Source organism: Lissotriton helveticus, chromosome 2_1 (genome assembly GCF_964261635.1).
Source record: "Lissotriton helveticus chromosome 2_1, aLisHel1.1, whole genome shotgun sequence".
Classification (NCBI taxonomy): domain Eukaryota; kingdom Metazoa; phylum Chordata; class Amphibia; order Caudata; family Salamandridae; genus Lissotriton; species Lissotriton helveticus.
In genome coordinates this window covers 582,497,358-582,519,497 of record NC_136059.1, presented here as the reverse complement: position 1 = coordinate 582,519,497, position 22,140 = coordinate 582,497,358, and the positions used below count along the sequence as shown (strand labels likewise).

The following is a 22,140-nucleotide window of genomic DNA, read 5'->3' as shown; positions in this document are numbered from 1 at the left end:
GTTTCTTACCTGTCGGTGTAGTTTTGCAGCTTGATGATCTTTCTGGATTCACTAGCGAACCCACCCACCTCCACCAGAAAGATGAGGCTGGAAAGAAAAGGTGGTTGAAACAAAGACAATACTTGGAAAAAGAAACCTTAAAGGTTAAAGCGGTGAAAATACTTTCGTTGAACATTGCCATAACTTCGGTATTAAAACGAACACGAGAAAAAAGAATCCGAAGATGGCGCCCAAGGGTGGGAGCTTCCGCAGGAAGCGTGCCGACGTCACCGGAAATGCACCAAAAGGTGGGACGTCGACACCCACCTGGGCTACGAAAAAAAAAAGAAAAGACTACGAATCCGGACCCAACCACAAGACCGCGGGATAATGCACAGCATAGTGAATCCAGAAAGATCATCAAGCTGCAAAACTACACCGACAGGTAAGAAACTATTCGTTTGCACCAACGGAGAACAAGAAATGGCAATCCTGTGCCTGCAGGTTTCAACACCATCTAACAAAAGGGAATGCCCTCTCACTAAACTGGTCAGGGATATTTGCATATGCTTTTCCTCCAATTCCTCTACTACAAAGGTTCGGAGGAAAGCCAGACAACCTAGAACAAATCTAATACTCATAGCCCCTCAATGGGCAAGACAAACCTGGTACTCAAGCCTACTCAAACTGTCCAGGGGACACATTATTAAGCTCAATGCAGACAAGGGCCGCCTCACAATGCAAAGGGGGCAGATCTTTCACCCAGAACCAGCGGCGCCCAGCCTAGCAGCCTGGCGCCTGAATACATCGAGTTCAGACATTTAAACATACCGCAAAGAACAATGGCAATACTAAAGGAGACAAAAAAAACAGACCACTAGGCAATGCTACGCAGCTCGTATATCTGACACACTTGCTTGACAGTAACATCAACTACTCAAGCCTCAAGGTGCACCTGGCAGCAATTGTACCCTACACCAGAGGAAATTCATGTCAATGTTTCTTCATAGCACCAGTCATCAAAAGATTCCTTGAGGGGTCCAAAAGGAGTGCACCCCCAAGAAAGGCTCTTGTCACAATGTGGAGCTTGAACACAGTCCTAACACAACTAATGACAGGACCATTAGAGCCCATGCACAAAGCAGTACTCAAATCATCATCATAAAGACTGCCTTCTTAATAGCCATAACATCTCTACGACGAGTAAGTGAACTACAAGCCTGAACTATTAAGGAACCATACATGCAAATCCACAAGGACAAGGTTATCCTAAGGACAAACCCTAAATTCCCACCTAAGGTAGTAAGCAAATTCCACATGAGCCAAAGCCTACAGCTAACGGTTTTCTTCCAAAACCCACAAACACAACTAGAAAGAAGCCTTCATACCCTGGACGTAAGAAGGGCTTTACTATACTATCTTCAAGACAAAACAACTCTGTAAAGGCAATCAATTGTTAGTCTCCCACTCAAGGTCCAACAAGGGAGTACCCGTGACAACGGGGACAATTGCACGCTGGATTGTACAGGCAATGCATGTATGCTATGCCTCACCAGGGAAAACGCTAAACACACGTCCAAAGGCCCACTCAACAAGAAAAAAGGGGGGCAACTCTGGCCTTCATAGCCAACGTGCCAGAAGACATCATATGTGCTGCGGCAACATGCGTTTCCCTGCACACATTCACCAAACATTACTGCGTGGATATACAGATTACTAAGGAAGCTCAAGTTGGACAAAAGGTACTTCAACACCTGTTTGCGAAGTCTTCCTCATCTTACCACAGCTACCCCAAAGGGATAGCTGTGGTAAGATGAGGAAGACTCATCTTACCAGGAGGGGGGGGGGGACTGCTACATAAACTAAGGCACAGCATGTGAATCCAGAAAAGGATTCATGCTGCAAAACAAAATGGTTATTTACCAGTAGGAGTAGTTTTGCAGCTTCAAGAGTTTTCTTGATTCACATGGGACCCACCTCCAACCCCTCCGGGTAGGAATGCTAACAGGTAGGGACAAAAGATCCCAGAAACCAAAGAACTACCATCTAGAGACAACAGGATTTAAGACATTCCCTAGTAAAAAAAAGGGGAAAAAAAAATCTGAATGTGGCTCCCACGCACAGGAACTTCCGGGATGCCGTCTGACGTCACACAAGGATGGACCTAGCACCAAATGGTAGTCGATAACGCCCCAAGCAAAAAAACAGACTATTCTGCATCCAACCACTAGATGGCAGAATAATGCTCAGCTTGTGAATCCAGAAAACTCTTCAAGCTGCAAAACTACCATTACTGGTAAGTAACCATTTCGTTAGTATAGCTGAGGTTTCCCAGATTATTATTGTTGCAAGCTTTAGAGGGGGTGAGTATTGCGTTTCAGACTCGTCAGTGAAGAGGGGGAGGCAAATCCCCCATTCCATGCCAGACACTGACCACTGGTGCACAAAACTGGGGCCCTGAAAAAATGTCCTTAACCCTAGACAAAAAGGCTGGTTCACAGGGTGTTATGATTAATGACCTAATCTTCACTAACAGAAGAGCCCAGTGGAGAGGAGCCTTAACTTAAACGCTTCGGTCCAAACCAATGAGAAAAATTTCTCAGGGTTTCTAAGTAACCATAATACCCTCACTAGTCTTCAATGCAGATCTTACCATATCCCTTTGCAAAAATGGAAAGATCCTTATACAAGCACCTGACTGAAATCTTAATCAGTTTGACAAAATCTTTACAAGGATTAAAAATCCTTGTAATACTGATCCAGATACCCTACCGAATCAAAGTGCCCCCTCTGCATCGAAACCTCACGCCACATCCTCCACCTGTACCACCTCTGGGGATGCTCTTCCACTTCTTCGGTACTGGCATAACCAGCCCACAGACAATTATGATTAAATCAATGATGACAAACCTAGATCAGGTTTACAGACTAAAATTCGCCCGAGAACCAAATTGTGGTGTACAGAACTGACGTAAGCGCGCGAGGGCGGCGTCTGTGTAGCTACCGCAACGTCATCCCGCTGATGACTGACGCTGAATCAACCAATGCCACCTTCCGACGCGCAGGGGTACTGCTGACGAAAAAGTTTCCGTATCCATTCTGACGCCTGGGGCTAATTCTAAGGTAAGGAATCTATAACTAACCTATGTTTCTTACAGAAATATTGTTACCGAAGGTAAGTAACTTGTTCTTCCTTTTTTATGTAGTTGTGCTTCAATTCTAGTCATGTAGAGATTTAAAGTATGTGACTTTGGTCTTTAACATTGATAACCTGCTTTTTACCTTGGCACATTTTTCACGTAAATCTTTTTAGCATTTACAAAAATACCGAAAAAAATCAAGAATATTAAGTTACAGATGTTGCTGTTAACTGTACACCTGTAGTGTGGGAACCAGGTAGTGAGGTTGAGTTACATTATTGCTTTCTTTGTTATAATATTTGATGTATTTTGGTGATTTAACAGCCCAGTGTACGAGTGAAAACGCCGGAAGTGACCGTGGCAATAATGCAGGAATTAAACCGCAGGGGTACACTCAAAAATGCCCTTGCAGGAAGGGATGAAAAACAGCTCAGTTTATTACTTGGTTTCCTACTAAGGTAAGAGTTTATTCACTGAGCATGCAAAAACGTATTATCATTTGGGTAGTCAGACTAATTAAATATAAGCCTCTGGATCTTGCATTTCCTATTGTTTCTTCCCAGATGCTTTCAGATAATTTGCACACCTTTATCTTTCCAACTCCCTGTCCAGCTACTGTTCTGCATCTTTTTTGAAGTAAGCAGCCCAACCTTAGCTATTTTTGCAGTGTGGATCGTGTCTTGATTTGCATGCTGTCCACTATTCCGCCATCTAGTAGTTGTATCCACAACGAGAGTTTTTTCTTATACCCCCTTTTTTCCAATTGGGATTCCACGAGTGGTTTGCAGTACTAATCCCCTATGAAATTGAAAGTAAACCTGCAAAGCACCAGCGCTTGGTTGCCATTTGCAGAATATTTTTCTGCCCTTGAGTTCAAAGCAAAGTTAAGGATCGGAGACCCGATTCGAATCAAGCAAATATACGATGAAACAGCTGACGTCGAAAAAGAAATGGTCCGAACTAAAAACACTGGAGAGAAAGGTTTTTTTCTTATGGGCTGCATCCACATGGGGTCGAAAGATACATAGCCAAGGCGATAGTAACATTTCCTAGGCCTCCTTTAACTTTAAAATCTATTTTAGTAGTAGCATATTTGAGAATCCAGGATATACATCCGACAGCAAAATTGCACAAAGAGCTACTGTGGTGGACAGCACCAAACAACACACTAGGCAGATCAATCCAACATCCATGCCCCACAATAACCATATCCATGAAAGCATTCCACACAAGATGGGGTGCTGTACTCCTCAATAGGCTGTAAACCACACAACTAAAGACAGTTCTCCTAACATTGAAGGCTTTTCACAAGTTGATGTTGGTAAAGGTAGAACAAATCCAAATGGACAGCACAACTTTGATATTCTACCTGAACAAGAAGGGGAACATGAAGTCATATGTCCTGTCAGTCTAATGTCCTGACGTCACTAATAGCGATACACCTGTCTGGGCAGCAAAATATGGAAGCAAACAGATTAAGCAGGCAAGAATGAATTTCCCACAAGAGGGAGCGTAACCAAGAGGTGGAAACACACTATTTTGCATACTTGGGGAAGCCCACAAATAGTGCAGTGCATGCAAACACAAAATGTCAAAACTTCACATTGAGGTATACTCCACTCCCCAAAAAAAGTGACTGTCCATAAAATTGTCAGATATGTCTGCGTATGCCTTTCCACTGATCTCTTAATACCTGTAGTGGAAAACAGACGTGCACAAACAGGATTCTGTTTCCAGTTGATCCTCAGTTGGCTGGACATTCACGCTATTCGGATCCAGTGGAGATGGCAGAAGGCAGGATGATTACAATTGCAGGTTTTCTAAACATTTTACCCTCCTAAGGAAGGAAAGTGCACCTCCTGGAGCCATCCAGCCTGCCCAACAGTATGTATGGCTCATGAAGACCTCTGTTTTGATCACCTAGGTCTCTAGGATAGGTGTGTGGAGGTGCTCATGCAGGTGAGCTGGCCAACCACACGCAAATGCTATGAAGCCAATGGATCAGGTTCATCCATTGATGCAAGAAAGAAAACCTGCTGCATGACCTGACAGGGATTATGACTAACATCATATACGTGATGTATCATGTTAGATGCAATGTTCTTATACGCCTCTACTACGGTACACCTGTAGTTGCATACTCCAGAGGTGCATCAAGGAAGACATTTTCTGCCATACCTGTGATTAAAAAGATCCTACACAGAGTGATGTGGATTGCACCACCACTGTAGATGCCCATGCTAATGAGGGACCTTAACCTGGTACTGGCACAGCTCATGAAACACCCTTTTGAACCGATGTACAAAAGAGGCCTCAAATGATTAAAGCTGAAAACAGCCTTTTTAATTCCAATCACATCTCCATGCAGGGTGCGCTGATTGAAAGCTCCTACTATACGTGGGCCATACATTCAATTCAGAGATATACACACAGGTAGGGTAATCATGAGAGCTAACCCCCCCCCCCACTTCATTCCAGAGGTAAAATCCATATTTTATGTGAACCAATCAATACCACCCGCATTCTTTCAGCTCGTATAAATATAGAAAGATCACTGAACTCTCTAGACATAAGGCAATCAGTAGTGTAATGCCTACAGAAAATGAAGTCAATAAGGAAAAGCGAGCATTTCTTCATCTCCATGCACCAGTTAATAGGGATCTCCTGGGGTATCAAGATGGTTTGTACAAACCATTCGGACCTGCTACACCCTAGAGAGAAACAAACAGAGTGCATTGTGGAGAAGTGTGGCTCAATGGTTAGAGCAGCAGACCCTGATGCAGAGGTCTGGCCCGGGACCAGGGTTCAATTCCCGCCTCGGCGGCTCTTGGGCTCAATTTCCTCTGACCTGATAATTCTCGCCTCGGTGCCTATTCTAATCATGGGTCCCATGCTGCAACTCTGGGCAATAGCTTGCTTAATCTCCACAACGCCCCCAACAGCGCTAGGATGCCTGGCTCCACCTTGGGGGTGCCCAGGAGTGGGCACCTCACAGGGAAAAAGCCAGGAAGGGTTCCACAGCGGTATGTGTAGAAGTGCCGGAGAGACCCCATGTGGGGTGATACAGGCGCTATACAAGTACTACAACATTTACATTTACATTCCACCAGGAAAAAAGGGGGGCACACTGGCTTTCACTGCGAATATCTCCATTAAAGACCTATGCATGGCCTCAACGTGTTTATTAACCCTTACCGTCACCACTGTGAATAAGGAAACACGGGTTGGGCACTTTTTAAAATAGCTTTGTGCGACCACACTCTTAGCCCATCCTTCATCAAAGATCAACTACCACTACATAATCTATACACTGTATGTAAATCTAGCAAGTATTTGCGCTGCAGACGGAAAAGATTATTTACATGTTACAGTAGATTTGCAACTTGAAAGCCTTTCTAGATTCATATGCAACCCTTCCCCCAGCAATGGGAATGAGGAGGAAAAAGGCATCAAATAGCAACAGATTCTAAGAGGCTCGTGTCACTAAACTAGGGGAAAAAGAATGTGAAGATGGGGACCACGTATTGGGGTTTTGTGGGCTTAATAGGGACTGCACTGCCCTCGTCTGCTTTGTGTGCAAGAGAGGGGGGCGGGAGATAGTGCTGTGTGGAGTAGGAGCAATCCCGAGCGCAGTCTCTAGATGGCGAAATAATTCAAGGAATCAGGAATCCAGAAAAATATTCACGCTTCAAAATTGCCATAGGCAAGAAACCTTTTCCATTTTTTTTACAGACACAATTTGGAGATTTGCATGTTGCCTTTGTTTTGCTCCTGCGTTGTGCGATCTGTAATTCTACTTTGACACATACAGGCATTCAAGCTCTGTTATTTTTAATACATTTACCTTTTTAATACCTTTAACTACTAATCCTCTTCAAACTCCGTTTAAGTAACAGGGCTCCCGAACCTGCAATGTCAGTTCGCGCTCGTCAGCTCCTCCCTGAAGAGAGGGGTGGCGTGTTTTTCCTAAGCCAAAACGACGGGGGGGCCAAAAAATCTTAGGTGAAAAAAATGAGACCCCAGAGAGATAGAAGGAATAACATTAGAATATGAACATGAAAATATTAGTGTAGGGGTCGCAGAAAAGCTGAAGGTGTCGGTAGGTTTTAAAACTCGGGTGAGCGAAAGAGAGGTAGGTTTGGATGGGGAACCATCAGTGTATACATGCAAGAAGAATAGGAATAGTGTAAGCATGACAAATAGAAGAAAATATAATATGAATGTTTAAAGGGTGGAACGTATAAGAGTGGACTTGGATTTTCAGAAAAGAGTGGTGTGGGTTAATTGAAAAATGTGTGTTCATTTTCTGGATAATGACACCTGCAAGCTGCCTCAGTGGTTTGCATCGCTCAAAACAATTTACCACAAGAAAATCAGAATTACCAACAGCATTCTTATGATACACTTGAACCTTTAGGCTGTGGTCCAAAAATTCTTTCGAATCCTACTGTTCCTGTTTGGGCAAGGCCTCACCTTTCACAGCTATACATCTGCAATATGTTTCTTTGATGTCTGGCAGTCAAAGCAGGTATCACTATGAGCAATATGTTACCCTTTTTAAAAAGAGGAATTCAACAGTGACATGAGTCTGGGCCGTCAAAACATTGCAGTTAGCAAGGTTTCAAAAGTGATGCTGATTAAAGAATGAGATTTCCAAGTGCTGTTTAATTTATTGACCACCCGCTTCATGTTTGGGCTCTTTTATGGGACAGTAGGTTTTCCTCACATTATAAAACAGCCTTAGGGTATACTACTGGTTCGAATTTTGAGAGCTGAATCCTAATAGACTACAAGTGCATTACATTTAGACAAGTTAAAACTTCCGAAAGATGCAATGTATTTCTACAAGAATCTATTAGCCAGCTGTCCTCCCATATGGAAATTAGCCATAGCAGGTTATTAAGTTTCAGATTGCCATTTAGTTGCATAAAGGCATATGTAGCCACAAAACTGCCTAATTGTTGTCTGGCATCTGCTTTACTCTGCAAGCCTAAAATTATTTCTGGAGTGCCAGAAATGCTAGGCCACATCCTCTAAGGATGGAAACGCAAGCAATCCCTGTGCCAATGTTTCACTTGTTCTGCCTCAGCAGCAATGTGCAACTTAAGTCGCAATGGATAATGATCCAGGCATACCCATGGCATTTAGGGTGACTCACAGTGAACAAAGAAACCTTGGAGTAAAACTTAGAGTAAGGTCAGTGATTAGAAGCAATTTGATCTTAGTTACTTTAAATTTCCAGTGTGTTTAAACAGGTCTAAAGGCTCTTTCTATCCGAATGAGAGGCGTCACTTTTCTAACGACTTCCCAGCATCTTCATGCATTAGAGCAGTTCTTGATATGGTGGATCGGGAGGCCTTCCCCTGTGCCACTCATCCTCACCTCAGGACAGATTTGTGGTACTTAGCTCTTTTCACTTTAATTCATTCCACTTCTAACGGGTTAGAGGGTTTAGAGAGTTCCAATTTCAGGCCTAGTTTTCTCTCTCCAGGTGGTTCATTTTATTATTTTTGTCTTTGGAAAGAGGACCAACAGTCATACTATATCACTTTTGTCCCTGTCTGAAACAAACTATTGTGATCTAAACTAGTATGGAGAGGCACTATACTAGCACACAGTGAGTCTGTGGATTTGAGTTTCATACAACTGCATCGTTTTGTTAGTAACACACCTGTGTGAAGTGCAAAACCTGCGAGTGCAGGGATGCTTGGTTTTAGACCCCCCTGTACTTTGAATGAGAGATCTCATTTATTTTTAATCTCGATGGGGGAACTTCTATGCAAATTTTTTTTTGTTATCACCAACTCTGCTTGTCCGTCAAGATAATCTGTAAATCAGGAAAATGGGCTACTCCATAACCTCACATAAAAATGCTGTCTTGTGGGCCTGCTCACAAATGGATACAGTGTGTGGGCAAGCCATGCATAGAATATTTTTGGCTCGGCACCTCGACATTTTGCAAGTTTTCTCTTTTAGCTTCTTAATTCTTTATATTATTCTCTAAGTTGGAAGGCATGGTTACTAGGTGTAGACTATAAAGTAAGTTATGTATGTTTTGATATTTCATAAATGCACATGCATTTTTGATGATTCCGCAATATCTTCCCCGAATCCTAGCTAAAGAATATCAGAAGTTACACACTAATAAATTATTGCTTGATTTTCCATCTGGTAGGAATTCTCCTTGCTCAAATTAAACATTTTGAAAATGTGTAGGAAATCTACAACTGACTGGATTTCCTGGATTATTCTCACGTTAATGTCTGACTTTTCACTTGACTAGGCCTTATATAAATTAGTCCTTCTGCATAGACATTGTAGCTAGACTCACTGGTGACCCACCTTCAATGAGACGGAAAGGTGTGTATTTCCTAACTGACACTGTAGAGCTATACATATAGAGCTAACTTGGTTCTTTTTTCAGAGGGGCTTCACGGGGAATCCTTTGCACATAATTAGAGCCTATTTGAGGCACGACCCTCTAATGAAATGGAAAGGCAAATCAAACGAGTGAGCAATGTTTTTGTGTTTCAAAATTCTAAAACCTTGTGCCTGTAGAGATACATGCATGTGAGTCTATTAAAAATGCTTCTACCCAAGAATTTAGTTAAGCAGGACTTCTCTTTCTCTTATGCAGTGCTGCTTCTGAGCGAATAACCTGCCAGCTATTGTAGGTGCATTTATAAATTGGTATGCCATGTTCCAAAACTTAACATAAAGTGTAGAATCTCGATAATCCTGTAAACGTTGTACAGCAGATAATATAGAAGGAGGGATGGCACCATGTCAAGCCATTAATGGAAAGTCTACACTGGCTCACAGTAGCCAAACGCTGTACATGTAAGCTGGGGTGTATCACCTTTAAAGCTTTCATTGGCAACAGCCCAGCATTTATATCCTCTCAGATTCAGTGCTATGTCCCCTCTCGGAACCTCCGGTCCGCTCATTGGAATTATTTGGTCATCCCGTCCTTTAAACGTAAGAAACATGGGGGACTAAGATTTGTGGTCTTGGCCCCTCACTTCTGGAACTCTCTTCCTTTACAAATTAGATCATTGACCTTCAAGCAGTTTAGGAAACAGTTAAAGACTTGGCTGTTGCCAGGCTTACGACTAAACCCCACACTGTTGCAGAATTCCCTGGACTCCAGCGCCATGAAACCGTTTGGTGTACGTGCACTTTACAAGCTTATTTAACATAACAGGGATTACTTGTTGGCATATGTGCATTACAGCTAATTATCTTGCAATAAAGTTCTTACTCTTGACATTTGTACATATTACTTGAATTATTAAGGTAAGTATTTCATTCAAAGATGTCTGTGGGGAGAAAGAGAGGTTGAGTAAATAAGGCAGTTTAATTTTTGTGGTATAATTAGAGAAAATAGCCTACATCACCCAGGAAGAAGCCTATGCCTCCATCAAATCTAACCCCCCTTCTGTAGCTTATTAAATACCATATTCTTTCTAAATTGTTCAGCCCTTTAATTAGGTAATCCAAAAATATTTGAGTTGACAGTCTTGGTTTTGCCCCTTTTGAGCATTTGTAGTTTCTATAGTGTACAGGTTAGTATAGGTGCTGTTAAGTAGAATGTAATGTGAACAATTTCTGATATTTTTGTTTTGAAGACTTTAGGTGATTTATGGCACAGTTCAGATCACACATGGTATGTCTTGATTAATATAATCCGGATCTGTTTCTATTTGTGAGTGCATATGAAGCAGTATCACATTAAATCTGCCAGTGCTTTGGATTTTCCATAGCACTACTTTTTATGTAAGGGTAGGTACATCAGTCTTCTCAGAGGTGTGATAAGGCATTGGCCATTGTTGAAGGTAGCAAACAACAGAAGGGGTATCCCCATTGGACCAGATCAATGGTCCTAAATGGGATGAGAGGAGAAAGTGAAGTCACAAAAGAAAACTATTCTTTTGTTAGAAGACCCCTCACTCACCAACCTGGTTGGTGACATGCTTCATCATCGGGGTCCCACCAGGACAGCCGAGTGCCGGGTGTGCTGCGACACCTGACTACAGTGGAGCGGGTTTTTTTGTGAGTGAAGTGCAATAAAAATTTGTGATGTTAAAAATTGTCCAAGTATAACTTCTTTGAAAAGATTTTTATTCTGAAGATACTGAACAATATTAAAAAAAAAGTTGAAAGATACTTCAGTTGGATTCAATGACCGGCTGTATCTATGTGAAAATGTGAAATAGTGGTCTACATGTTTCAAACTGAGATGGGATCTACCAGGTTTTCGTCAGGACCCAAAGGTATGGAAACTGGGCGGTATACACACTCTAACGTGTACCCAACCCTCAAATCCAGAAAAAACCTTCCTGTAAACTTACAGTAGGTGTCCTCACAGCCTGGATAAGGTGAGGAAAAAAGAAACCTGTGGAAGAAAACACAATGATCACAAACAAACGAATTACGTACCTGTAACGTAGTGTAGTTTCTCAGTAAACAACATACTCCATGCGAATCCCTCCATGCTAAATATAAACACCCGGTAGGTGCATATTAAATAGTGGGCTAAAATGTTGACAATTTGCCAGCATTTGTGATCCTCATAAGCCAGAAGTAAAGTTGTGGACTTCTATATTACAGGCCTAATTAGCCTGTCGTTTGAAAACTCACACACACACAAAGCCTCACTTATCAATAGTAGTGAGAGCGTGGGTGTGGAATAATATTTAAAGTCACTCTTACACTTGATTCGAGAAAGTGACTCGCAGTGCTCACATCCAGTCGTGTGAACATTGTATATGCATGCATTGTAAACTTTAAGGAGCATTTTTGAATCATGATTGTGGGAACGGTTAAAAGCAAGGACTAAAGATGGACTCAGAATAGTCGTTTCATGTGCTTCACGGGGTTTTAAAGGGGAGGCTTTGTCATCATAAACTATTTCTGTAGAAAAGAAAAGCGCCCGTGAAGAAGGGGTGGGAGTGGGACAGGAGTCATCTGAATGACTCAGAGGGAAAACGCGATCGTGTCCCGCAGTGGATAGCTGTCGCGCTGTAAACTAGATTAAATAACTTAGTTTTGAAGATAAGGTAAGGCCGTTGTGCCTACAAGCCTTCCGATGTACCCCGGAGCAGCGAGGGACTGCCGGAGCTCCAGTTAAACAGGGGCAATCGGTAAATGAAGTCAAATGAAGCAAGTTTCTGCGTGAGAGGTCTCGTGAAGGAAGTAGTTCCAAGGTGTTTTAAGGGCTATTTCTAGGATAGATAGGGAATGTGTATGTGAGCCCCCATCCTAATTGTACATTGTCCAATATAAGTTATGCATAACTCCATAAGAGTGGTACTCAGTAAGTATTGTAAAGACTCATGGCATTTGGTTTTCGAGTCAGTGTGATGTATTTACACCAACGTATTGGTGTGGCCCCATAAGGTATGAGCACTGGAAAGGAATTTAGATTACAGATGACCGTGGACCATTTTACTTCATTAACGAAGCATATCAGATAGAGACAGCGCTTCCTTTCCTATCCACATCACCACTTTTTGAGCCTACTAGGACTCCGTACTGCTGGCTTCCCTCGTTGCCAAGGCAACCAACTCATCACGCCAGCCTCATGACCCTAGCCCCGCCCACACCCGGAACCGATTGCCCCTGTTTAACTGGAGCTCAGGCAGTCCCTCGCTGCTCCGGGGTGCGTCGGAAGGCTTGTAGGCACAACGGCCTTACCTTATCTTCAAAACTGTAAGTTATTTAATCTAGTTTACAGCGCGACCGCTATCCACTGCGGGACACGATCGCGTTTTGCCTCTGAGTCATCCAGATGACTCCTGTCCCGCTCCCACCCCTTCCTCACGGGCGCTTTTCTTTTCTACAGAAATAGTTTGATGACAAAGCCTTCCCTTTTAAACCCTGTGAAGCACATGAAACGACTAGTCTGAGTCCATCTTTAGTCCTTGCTTTTAACCGTTCCCACAGTCATGATTAAAAAATGCTCCTTAAAGTTTACAATGCATGCATATACAATGTTCACACGACTGGATGTGAGCACTGCGAGTCACTTTCTCGAATCAAGTGTAAGAGTGACTTTAAATATTATTCCACACCCACGCTCTCACTACTATTGACAAGTGTGGCTTTGTGTGTGTGTGTTTTGAAACGACAGACTAATTAGGCCTGTAATATGGAGGTCCACAACTTTACTTCTGGCTTATGAGGATCACAAATGCTGGCAAATTGTCAACATTTTAGCCCACTATTTAATATGCACCTACCGGGTGTTTATATTTAGCATGGAGGGATTCGCATGGAGAATGTTGTTTACTGAGAAACTACACTACGTTACAGGCACGTAATTCGTATGTTTGTGATCATTTTGTTTTCTTCCACAGGTTTCTCTTTTTTCCTCGCCTTATCCAGGCTGTGAGGACACCTACTGTAAGTTTACAGGAAGGTTTTTTCTGGAATCGAGGGTTGGGTACACGTTAGAGTGTGTATACCGCCCAGTTTCCATACCTTTGGTCCTGACGAAAACCTGGTAGATCCCATCTTAGGTTGAAACATGTAAACCACTATTTCACATTTTCACATAGATACAGCCGGTCATTGAAGCCAACTGAAGTATCTTTCAACTTTTTTTTTTTTAATATTGTTCAGTAGCTTCAGAATAAAAATCTTTTCGAAGAAGTTATACTTGGACAATTTTTAACATTACAAATTTTTATTGCACTTCACTCACAAAAAAACCCGCTCCACTGTAGTCAGGTGTCGCAGCACACCCGGACGGCACTCGGCTGTCCGGGTGGGACCCCGATGATGAAGCATGTCACCAACCAGGTTGGTGAGTGAGGGGTCTTCTAACAAAAGAATTTTTTTCTTTTGTGACTTCACTTTCTCCTCTCATCCCATTTAGGACCATTGATCTGGTCCACTGGGATACTCCTTCTGTTGTTTATTGAATTTAGGTCCAGGGGACCAGGAGTTACTCTTTCCACCTCTGTGGAAAATCCCTTACTCTCTCTTTTGTTACTACGAAGGTAGCAAACACCCACATATTTATAACTCTGGATATTCACAAACATTCAGAGCTTTTTTCACCCCAAAATGCAATCCTTAACTTGATAGCAAACAGCCTGATAGAAACATAAATTGGGTATGAAAAATCTGCAAAAATATTCCTAGTGGAAAATAACTTCATGTTGTGAGACACAATTTTTGCCACAATTACTCTTGCATGTTGTCCACAAGATTGTGTATAGAATGAATAGTCATGTAAATGTAGGTTTTGCTTACAGTTCCATTTGTACTCCTTTGGATCTCTGTAAATACTCTGTTAGAAATCTACCTAAACTGTCGGCTCAAGCAATCGATTTGTTGATTTTTAAACTTGTGTGCATTCAGTATCAGTTTCTTTTGTTCTGGCTGTAGAAAAATGATAGCAAGTCCTTTTAACTGAGAAACAAATTGCAAAAGATAATGTGCTCTTCTTCCTCAGGCACGCCGTGGAGCCCAGATTTGCCCCAGTTCTAATCCATGTTGCAGAGCTGCTTGTTGGTAAGCGTTGAAACTTTGTGTGAAACTGACTTGATTTTTAGGTGACACCACTAAGCAAGTATTTTTTAGGTCGAGCCTAGCGCTAAGACTGCGCACATGCGCAGTCTCGCTGGCGAGATTTAATGATTTAGGGTATGTTTCAGTAGCGGGCTTTAAGCCCCGCCCCTCTTTTCCATTGGCTGGCGTCACCGTTTATGCTAAACTGTGGCCATTCCTTGGAAAAGAGCTTCCAGTGACGTACACTTTTCTCTTTTTTTCTGCCGTCCCACTTGGATGGACTGCCCTGACTTCCTACTGGCGTAAAAGGTTTTATCTTTATGGGGCCAAAACACATGGCCCCATAAAGATAATGAACACCTTTTACGCCAGCAAGAAGCAGGCAGAGGCCGTCCAAGTGGGGTGGCAGACAAAGAGAAAACTCTACGTCGTGGTGGGCGCTTCGAGCGCTTGTTTTTATATGCTACTCGGTTCAGGATTTCTGGTCGAAATGCTCTTGTTGATACAACAAATACATACATACTAGGTGTAATAACAGGAGATTTGAGTTTTCAAGGCCCCTGTGAACTCTCTAAGACAACAGCTCTGTGGGGGCTGGCACATATCTAATATCTATAAGTTATCTGGGGAGGGTATGGATTTAAGCCCGGGCATGGCCAATGCAGCTTTTCATCCTCTCGAGGGCCGTAAAACAAGTACCACTGAGCTGAGTCACAAGACAGCTTATACAAGCGCCAACAAAAAATGGGTGGATGGTGCCTTCTACGTCAGTGCCCAATATCATTCCCACCTGTTCTACGGGAATGCTGAGCACGCGCTCTTAATGCAGTCGCCACCACTTTGCATGTAGTCTGACCACGCAGCAGAGGTAGGTGTTAATGAGAGGCCCAGACCTCCTGGCTACCTTGTGTTATCCCAGCTCTTCTGCAGCTTCACACTGTGCTGCTCCAGGAATAGAAACCGCCTGTACACTGGGGGGAGGAAGCAGCACCGCCATGGCGAGGGGAGGAGGAGAGCACGGCTTGTCGTCAGGCTAGCTCAGTGGGCTGGGAGCTTGCTGCAGAGGTGTGCGTGAATATCCTGCTGATGCTTGCTTTGACTCATGTTACCAGACTCGAGACGTCATTCAGACATTCCTTCTGTGTTGCTGATGACCAGACTGATGCAATATTCAGAGTCCTGGCTATTAATAGTGCAGTGGGTGCAGTGGCACCAGGGCCAGTGGAGTTAGCAGCCCAGTGCACTCAAATTATGGCTGTATTTTGATACCTCGATGGGGGGCAAACCTTGGCAGCGCACTCACTGTTAAACAATGGATGATGGCACTGGAGCATGTACAACGTGAGTCCCGTAATGCTCGCCTTAAATCCACCAAGTGTGCTTCATCCCACGCAGGGTGCATGTGATGTTCCCAGGGACACTGTGCGCGTGCCCCAGATGCAGACATGCTGATGCTACACTACACATGGTTTCGAAAGCCACTCGCGCGGGTCTGGACTCAGATGCTGGAACACATCTCCACGGTAGTTGACATCCTATTAACCCTAACTCGCTGCTTTGTTTACTAGGAATCACCAAACGCCACAAATACCCTCCGAGGCTGGCAGTCCTTGCTCTGGCCCTGCTCAAGAGGTCGATAACCTGTCATAGAGGCGGCCCAGCCGGCCACGGTACTTACTTTGCTTCAAGAAACACACAAATGGGCAGTGGCTGCAGCGGACACCTTGATGTCCGGTCGTATCTGGCAGGGTGGTGAGAGCTCGCGACTCTCTGGGATTCACATGTCCTCAAGCTGTTTGATAACTTACATCTACCCCTCCCTTAATTCAATTAATTACGACTGCTGATTCGACTGATGACAGCACTGCTCTATCCTCGACGGACCTACTATCATTAGTGGAATTGGATATCTCCAGCAGTGGCCCCATGCATCTTTTTTTAAAAGGGGCGGGGAGGAGGTGTTGTGTGTGTTAGTCTGTGTTGTTAGTATGTGTGTGTGATAGTGTGTGATGTAGCGTGATGTGGCATGATGTGGCGTGATGTGGCGTGATGTGATGTGGCGTGATGTGGCGTGATGTGGCGTGATCTCGCGTGATCTCGCGTGAACACGACCCGAAGTTCCAGATGTACACATTTATTTTTGTCGGGCACGGGGAGAATAGAGTTTTGCTCAGAATCACAGGATGTTGAGAATCTCTACTGAGACCCAGAATCACAGGATGTTGAGAGTCCCTGCTGAGACACGATCTCGGTTCCCCAGCTCCGAGGTCGACGGCTCTAGCCATTAGGCCACATTCTCCCTCAGACCTTTCCTCCTCCCCCGCTCCTTAGAGATCATGGATATTGTGCTCTCCGCCTTCCCTCCTTGTCGTCCTCCTCCTCCTCTTCACTGAAATGGGGAGGTTATTGTGGGTGTTATAACTGTTTCTGTATGTACGTACTCTCGATTTTTATTCAATTGACTGTATGCGCATCTCTGTATGGCATTGTTACCTACATTACTCTAGATGGAAAACACAGCATTGCACCAAATGTAACACTTTTTTCCACCCTCACATAATTTGATGGAATAATGTTTCCGTCGCTGTTTCTGCGCTTACCTGTAAAAGTTACTTCTAACTTTCCTGTGCGATGTGATATACCGCATTTGTAACAATGCTCTGCTAAAAACTATTAGAACACACTACATATGCAAGGGTCTTTGCATTTTCTGCCTCTCTCTGAAAATGCTCGGTGTTTTCACTTTTATCATAAGACTGCCTCTGCTCCAACCATACAGGCCTATCAGTTGTCCTAGGAGTCTCTTATTTATGCCGTAGACTACCCCAATTCTGCAAAGATCGATAAAATTAGTGTAATTCCATAGGATGACACCACAGCCTATTGTTTATGCTCCAAAACACAACTCAGTGTGGACGTGTGTAGTATTCAAATGGTCAGTATTAATATTGCATGGTTATTCGGGACAGGCAGTGTAATGCCAAGGCATAATGGCCACCTTTAAAAAATAAACTGTCCGTCTGCTTTGCTCTGCTCCAGCCTGACCACTGCCTGGCTGCTGAGTAGCAGCGTGAGTTGCTGATCCCTTTAGATGCTGACAGAGAAGGCCCCACTGCCCCTACACCCTACATCCTTAAATATCCCACACCAGGCAGCAGGCACGAACCCACACAACTGGTACTGGATGTGGGTCACAATCGTACACAAAGGCATCTTATGCCCTCAGCACTCTCGTATAGCCGGTACCCCTACACAGGGAGCACCCATGCACTGGAGGTAAGCAACACCCACAAGTGCAGACCCCCCTTCCCAGACAGCCCCTGCTCTGATATAACTCAGTCACAGGTGGCAGCATCCTGGTCACGACAAAACCTGTAACAAAACCTTCACATATCTGATACCCACACACCAGAATCACCTACATAAAATACTGCCCTGTGATATATATATGCAGGTGACCCCCGCATGGGCGCCATCCACGCCCGCAGAGAGACTGAACACTCACACTCTACATTCCCACACAGAGACATCCTGCAGCGAGAGCCCTTCAACTGTCATAGAAAGCATCAAAACATGTACACTGCCTCGACAAAAGCCATCATGTATTTCAGTACCAACAAAACTGAGTGAATCATTATAACAATAGAAAGAAATCTATTCTGTCCAACCAAATAGCAGAGGCTTCTAACCAAATGCCAAGTAAATCAATGCCTTGGGTGTCAGGCACACTCACCACTCTAGCAGGTTCCTCCACAGTGAGGAGGAGATGACCATGGGGCCAAGTGAGACAAATTAGCCCAGACAGGTAACCTATTGAATGAAGAATTCCTGCGCCTTATTCCACGGTGGCAAAGTGGCAAACCAGGAACAAGCATTGGCAATGCAATGGGTCTCGCATTTGTTAAAGTTAGAGCTGTCTGTGTTGAAAATGACAATGTTTTTTACTTATGTTTGTTTATTTGCAGTTGAGTAGCACTATTACCATTGGTATAAAAAAGCAAAAGTAAAAAACGTATTTTTTAACGCGAACAGCTCTAACTTTAACAAATGCGAGACCTATTGCATTGCAAATGATTGTTCTTGTGGGGGGCTTTCTAAATTGACTACTACCCCTGGAAAATATGTCCTCCGGGTAAAAAACTATGTGCGTAGCATATGCTTCTGTAGATACACATGCTCTGCATTATCCTGCTATATAGTGTTGGGCTCAGATGTCTGCAAGTTATTTTTCTTTGAAGAAAACTTTCGAGTCATACACTTTGACTCCTATCTTAGTTAGCAAAGAGCGTGGGCCCGACTCATTGTTGCTTTGTTTTTTTCCGTTATTGGGTTCAGGCATGTACTACCAGGGCTTTGAGTTCCGATGATTTTTCACATTTCCGCTCAGGTAATGAATTGAATAGACACCATTCCTTCCCCACCAATATTTTCTCCTTTTTCATGCCAAATATCCATGGTCTGATCACCATGAGGTTTGTCACCTCTTCTGCTCCCCTGACTGCGATGACACCACGTGCCAGGCCTGCCTCACCTTTCGCTTGAAGACCTTCAATTATTGACAGAGAAATTTGTGCCAATAAGAAGATTCTGCAGCAAGCCTTCGACGACAGCCCCAACATCTTCAGAGAACAGGACCCGCTCGACTTCGATGAAGATGAGGACACCGGCCCTTCGGGTATCCCGCTCCATTAACCATCGTCTAGCCCAGAGGCGGTATTCTACAATGACTCACACCAGGAGAAAGAATAGCAAGAATTTCTCTTTACCTCGACAACCTCTGATCTTCAAGACCTCCACATGGGTTGTAAGTATGGTTGGCGCTTAGACGCAACTAAGCCTCCCAAGGGGCCTTAGGCAGAGCACTGCCCCTAAGGGCGGGGGGTGGTCGGGTATCAAGCCCTCTGACCACTACTAAGTCTTTAAAACCTCCGCTGTCTTCAGACTCTGATTGGCACAGACTAAAGCCTTTGGAGCCAACACCACTCTACATCGACCATGTTCAACTGTCAAGCCCCAAGATCATCCATAAGCCTCGAGCACCTTGAAAATCAAAGCCACTTTTGATTCTGGCACACTGATGCTAACCTCCGTCTCAAGCCTCTATCAACTCCGAAGCCGCCATTGTTGCTGAAACCACTGTTGGCACCCAGGATTCCTTTGATGACCGGCTTTGACGACTCGGAGCAATGTATCCTACAGGGCCTGCAGTAGGAGTTGGATGCAAAGCAAAAACTACTTTTCATCCACCCCCAAAGGGGGAATATCTAATTAAAGCTCCCTCTAGCAACACCTTCTGAGACTTTACTTTTGAGGAACAGTTGGCTTTGGAGCCCCTTCCACCTCCTAAGTCTAAGAAATGCATGAACAGGAGCACCAGCCCTTCCCCCTATGTTGCACCTCCTAAGTCACCACCTTCAACAGAGCCCCCTCCATCCCGCCCCCAAAATCACACAACAGCTGTTGGGGGAGGTGGGGGACTGCAGAATTTCTTTCCCCAATGACAGGATATCACATCACATGGGTGACAGTGCTTCACCACAGCTTCTGCCTAAAGCTCATACCTATGGCTACATCCTCTCCGAAGACTTTCATATGGTAACACTGTGGGATTGTATCCCTCTGCTTCATCAAGGCAATTACATGGCGGCATTAGACCTGAAGGACGCCTAGTTTCATATCCCCATCCATCCTGCCCCCTGGTGCTACCTCGGCTTCATAGTAAGTGACCAGTTCTACCAATTCAAGGTACTCTACAATGGTCTTCACAAACTGCCTAGCACTAGTAGCTGCCCACCTGAGGGGGGCAGGGGGGTGAGGGGGGAGGAGTGGGGGGCGGCATCTAGGTTGTCCCCTACCTTGATAATTGAGTGATCAAGTGCGCAGGCTAGCACCAGTGCCTAGCAGATACCCAGGCTACCACCTCACTTCTAAACAGCCTCGGGTTCACAATAAATGCCACCAAATCCCACCTACAACCACTTCAAGTCCAGCCCTTACAAGGGGTGGTATTAAACTCAGTTACAGGTAACGCCTACCCCATGCCACAGAAGGTATTAGCCTTCAAGCAGTTCTTACCTCCATTTCATCCAAATAGTCCACTCTCAGTCAGAACCTTTATACACCTACGGGGCATGATATCTTCCTTCATCGCCATAGTACACCTGATCCGTCTCCACATGCTCCGGCTGAATGGTCATTAGCGAATGGTCCGTGCGAAGATCTAGTGTTGGTAATAGCCAGAGCCCATCGCTCTCTGCAGTGCTGAATCAGCCACAGTGTATTGCCTTCCTAAGCCCTATTCAGCAAGTCATCATCACCATGGACGTCTCTAAAACCGGCTAGGGGCACATCCAGGTCACAAGTCATGTGGGCTCCATATTACCAGGGACACCACATTAACTACCTCGAGCTTCTGGCCATAAATCTCACCCTCAAAGCCTTCATTCTGGTCATTCAGGAGAAAGTAGTACCAATCAAACAGACAACATAACAACAACTTATAGAAGAAGATGCAGTAGTATTGTCTTTAGACACCAAAATGGCTCTTGATTCCATAGAATGGCCTTATCTCTTTGCTTTGGCCCGAAATGTATGAATTGGATTAAGCTGTTTTATACGGACCTAAAGGGCCAGGTCAGGGTCAACAATCGACTGTCCAGGACATTTTCAATAGGATGGGGGACAACACAGGGTTGTCCCCTGGCCCCATGATTTTTTCACTAATATTGGAAACCACTGGCCTCATGGGTGAGGGGAGATCCACTGCCTAGAGGGTTGAAGTGGGCAGAAGGACATGAGGATAGGATATCCCTCTATGCCAAGGATATCCTGCTATTTCTGGCGTCTCAATATAAATCGGCCCGGATATGCAACTATATCATTGGGCTTCGCAGCGGATAGTGGTGAATCACTGGATTTATTGTTCCCCGTTGGATCCGGCATATCTGCTGGATAAATATCAAATGGGCAGGGAGGGCTACTTAGGAGCCCTCTACCCGAAAGTCCAGAAAGGTCAATACCTGGGCCCAAACAGCCCACACAGTAGAGATCTGGCGCCAAGCTAATTGCCGTCTCAGCTGGTTAGACGTACTGACACAAGCCACTCCAATATGGTCTACTCAAAAGCTGGGATTACTCTGTCATCAACCTGGTTTTGATAGATGGGATACTATTGGAATCTCTACAATTGGCCACTTGGTAAACCATGGGAAAATACTAACATTTGTGGAATTGGGGGAGAAATATGAACTAGCCCAAGGGGAGGTCTTTCGGTATCAACAGGTTCGTCATGCCCTTAAAACTGCACTCTCCGACATAGCACATATTCCGGAGTCCTCCCCTCTGGAGGACCGATTGCTTTCGGAGCCTATGCCAGAGAAATCAGTCTCGTTAACATATAGGAAGCTATGTAACAACTTGCCAGGCCCATTCCATACACTTCAAGAACGGTGGCAAGCCAATGTAGGGCAAATTGAAGATGACGATTTGCAGACTGCACTGATGT

At 44.3% G+C, this 22,140-nt stretch overlaps 1 protein-coding gene across 1 annotated transcript in view; it reads left to right on the top strand.

The window, feature by feature from the left end:
- Nucleotides 1-22,140, top strand: part of UTP15 (UTP15 small subunit processome component) — a 234,365-nt gene that overhangs the window by 201,590 nt on the left and 10,635 nt on the right. Inside the window, exons 11-12 of the mRNA XM_078675269.1 lie at nt 3,444-3,577; nt 14,581-14,639. Coding sequence (XP_078531395.1) covers nt 3,444-3,577; nt 14,581-14,639 — 193 coding nt within the window. The remainder of the gene's footprint in view (nt 1-3,443; nt 3,578-14,580; nt 14,640-22,140) is intronic.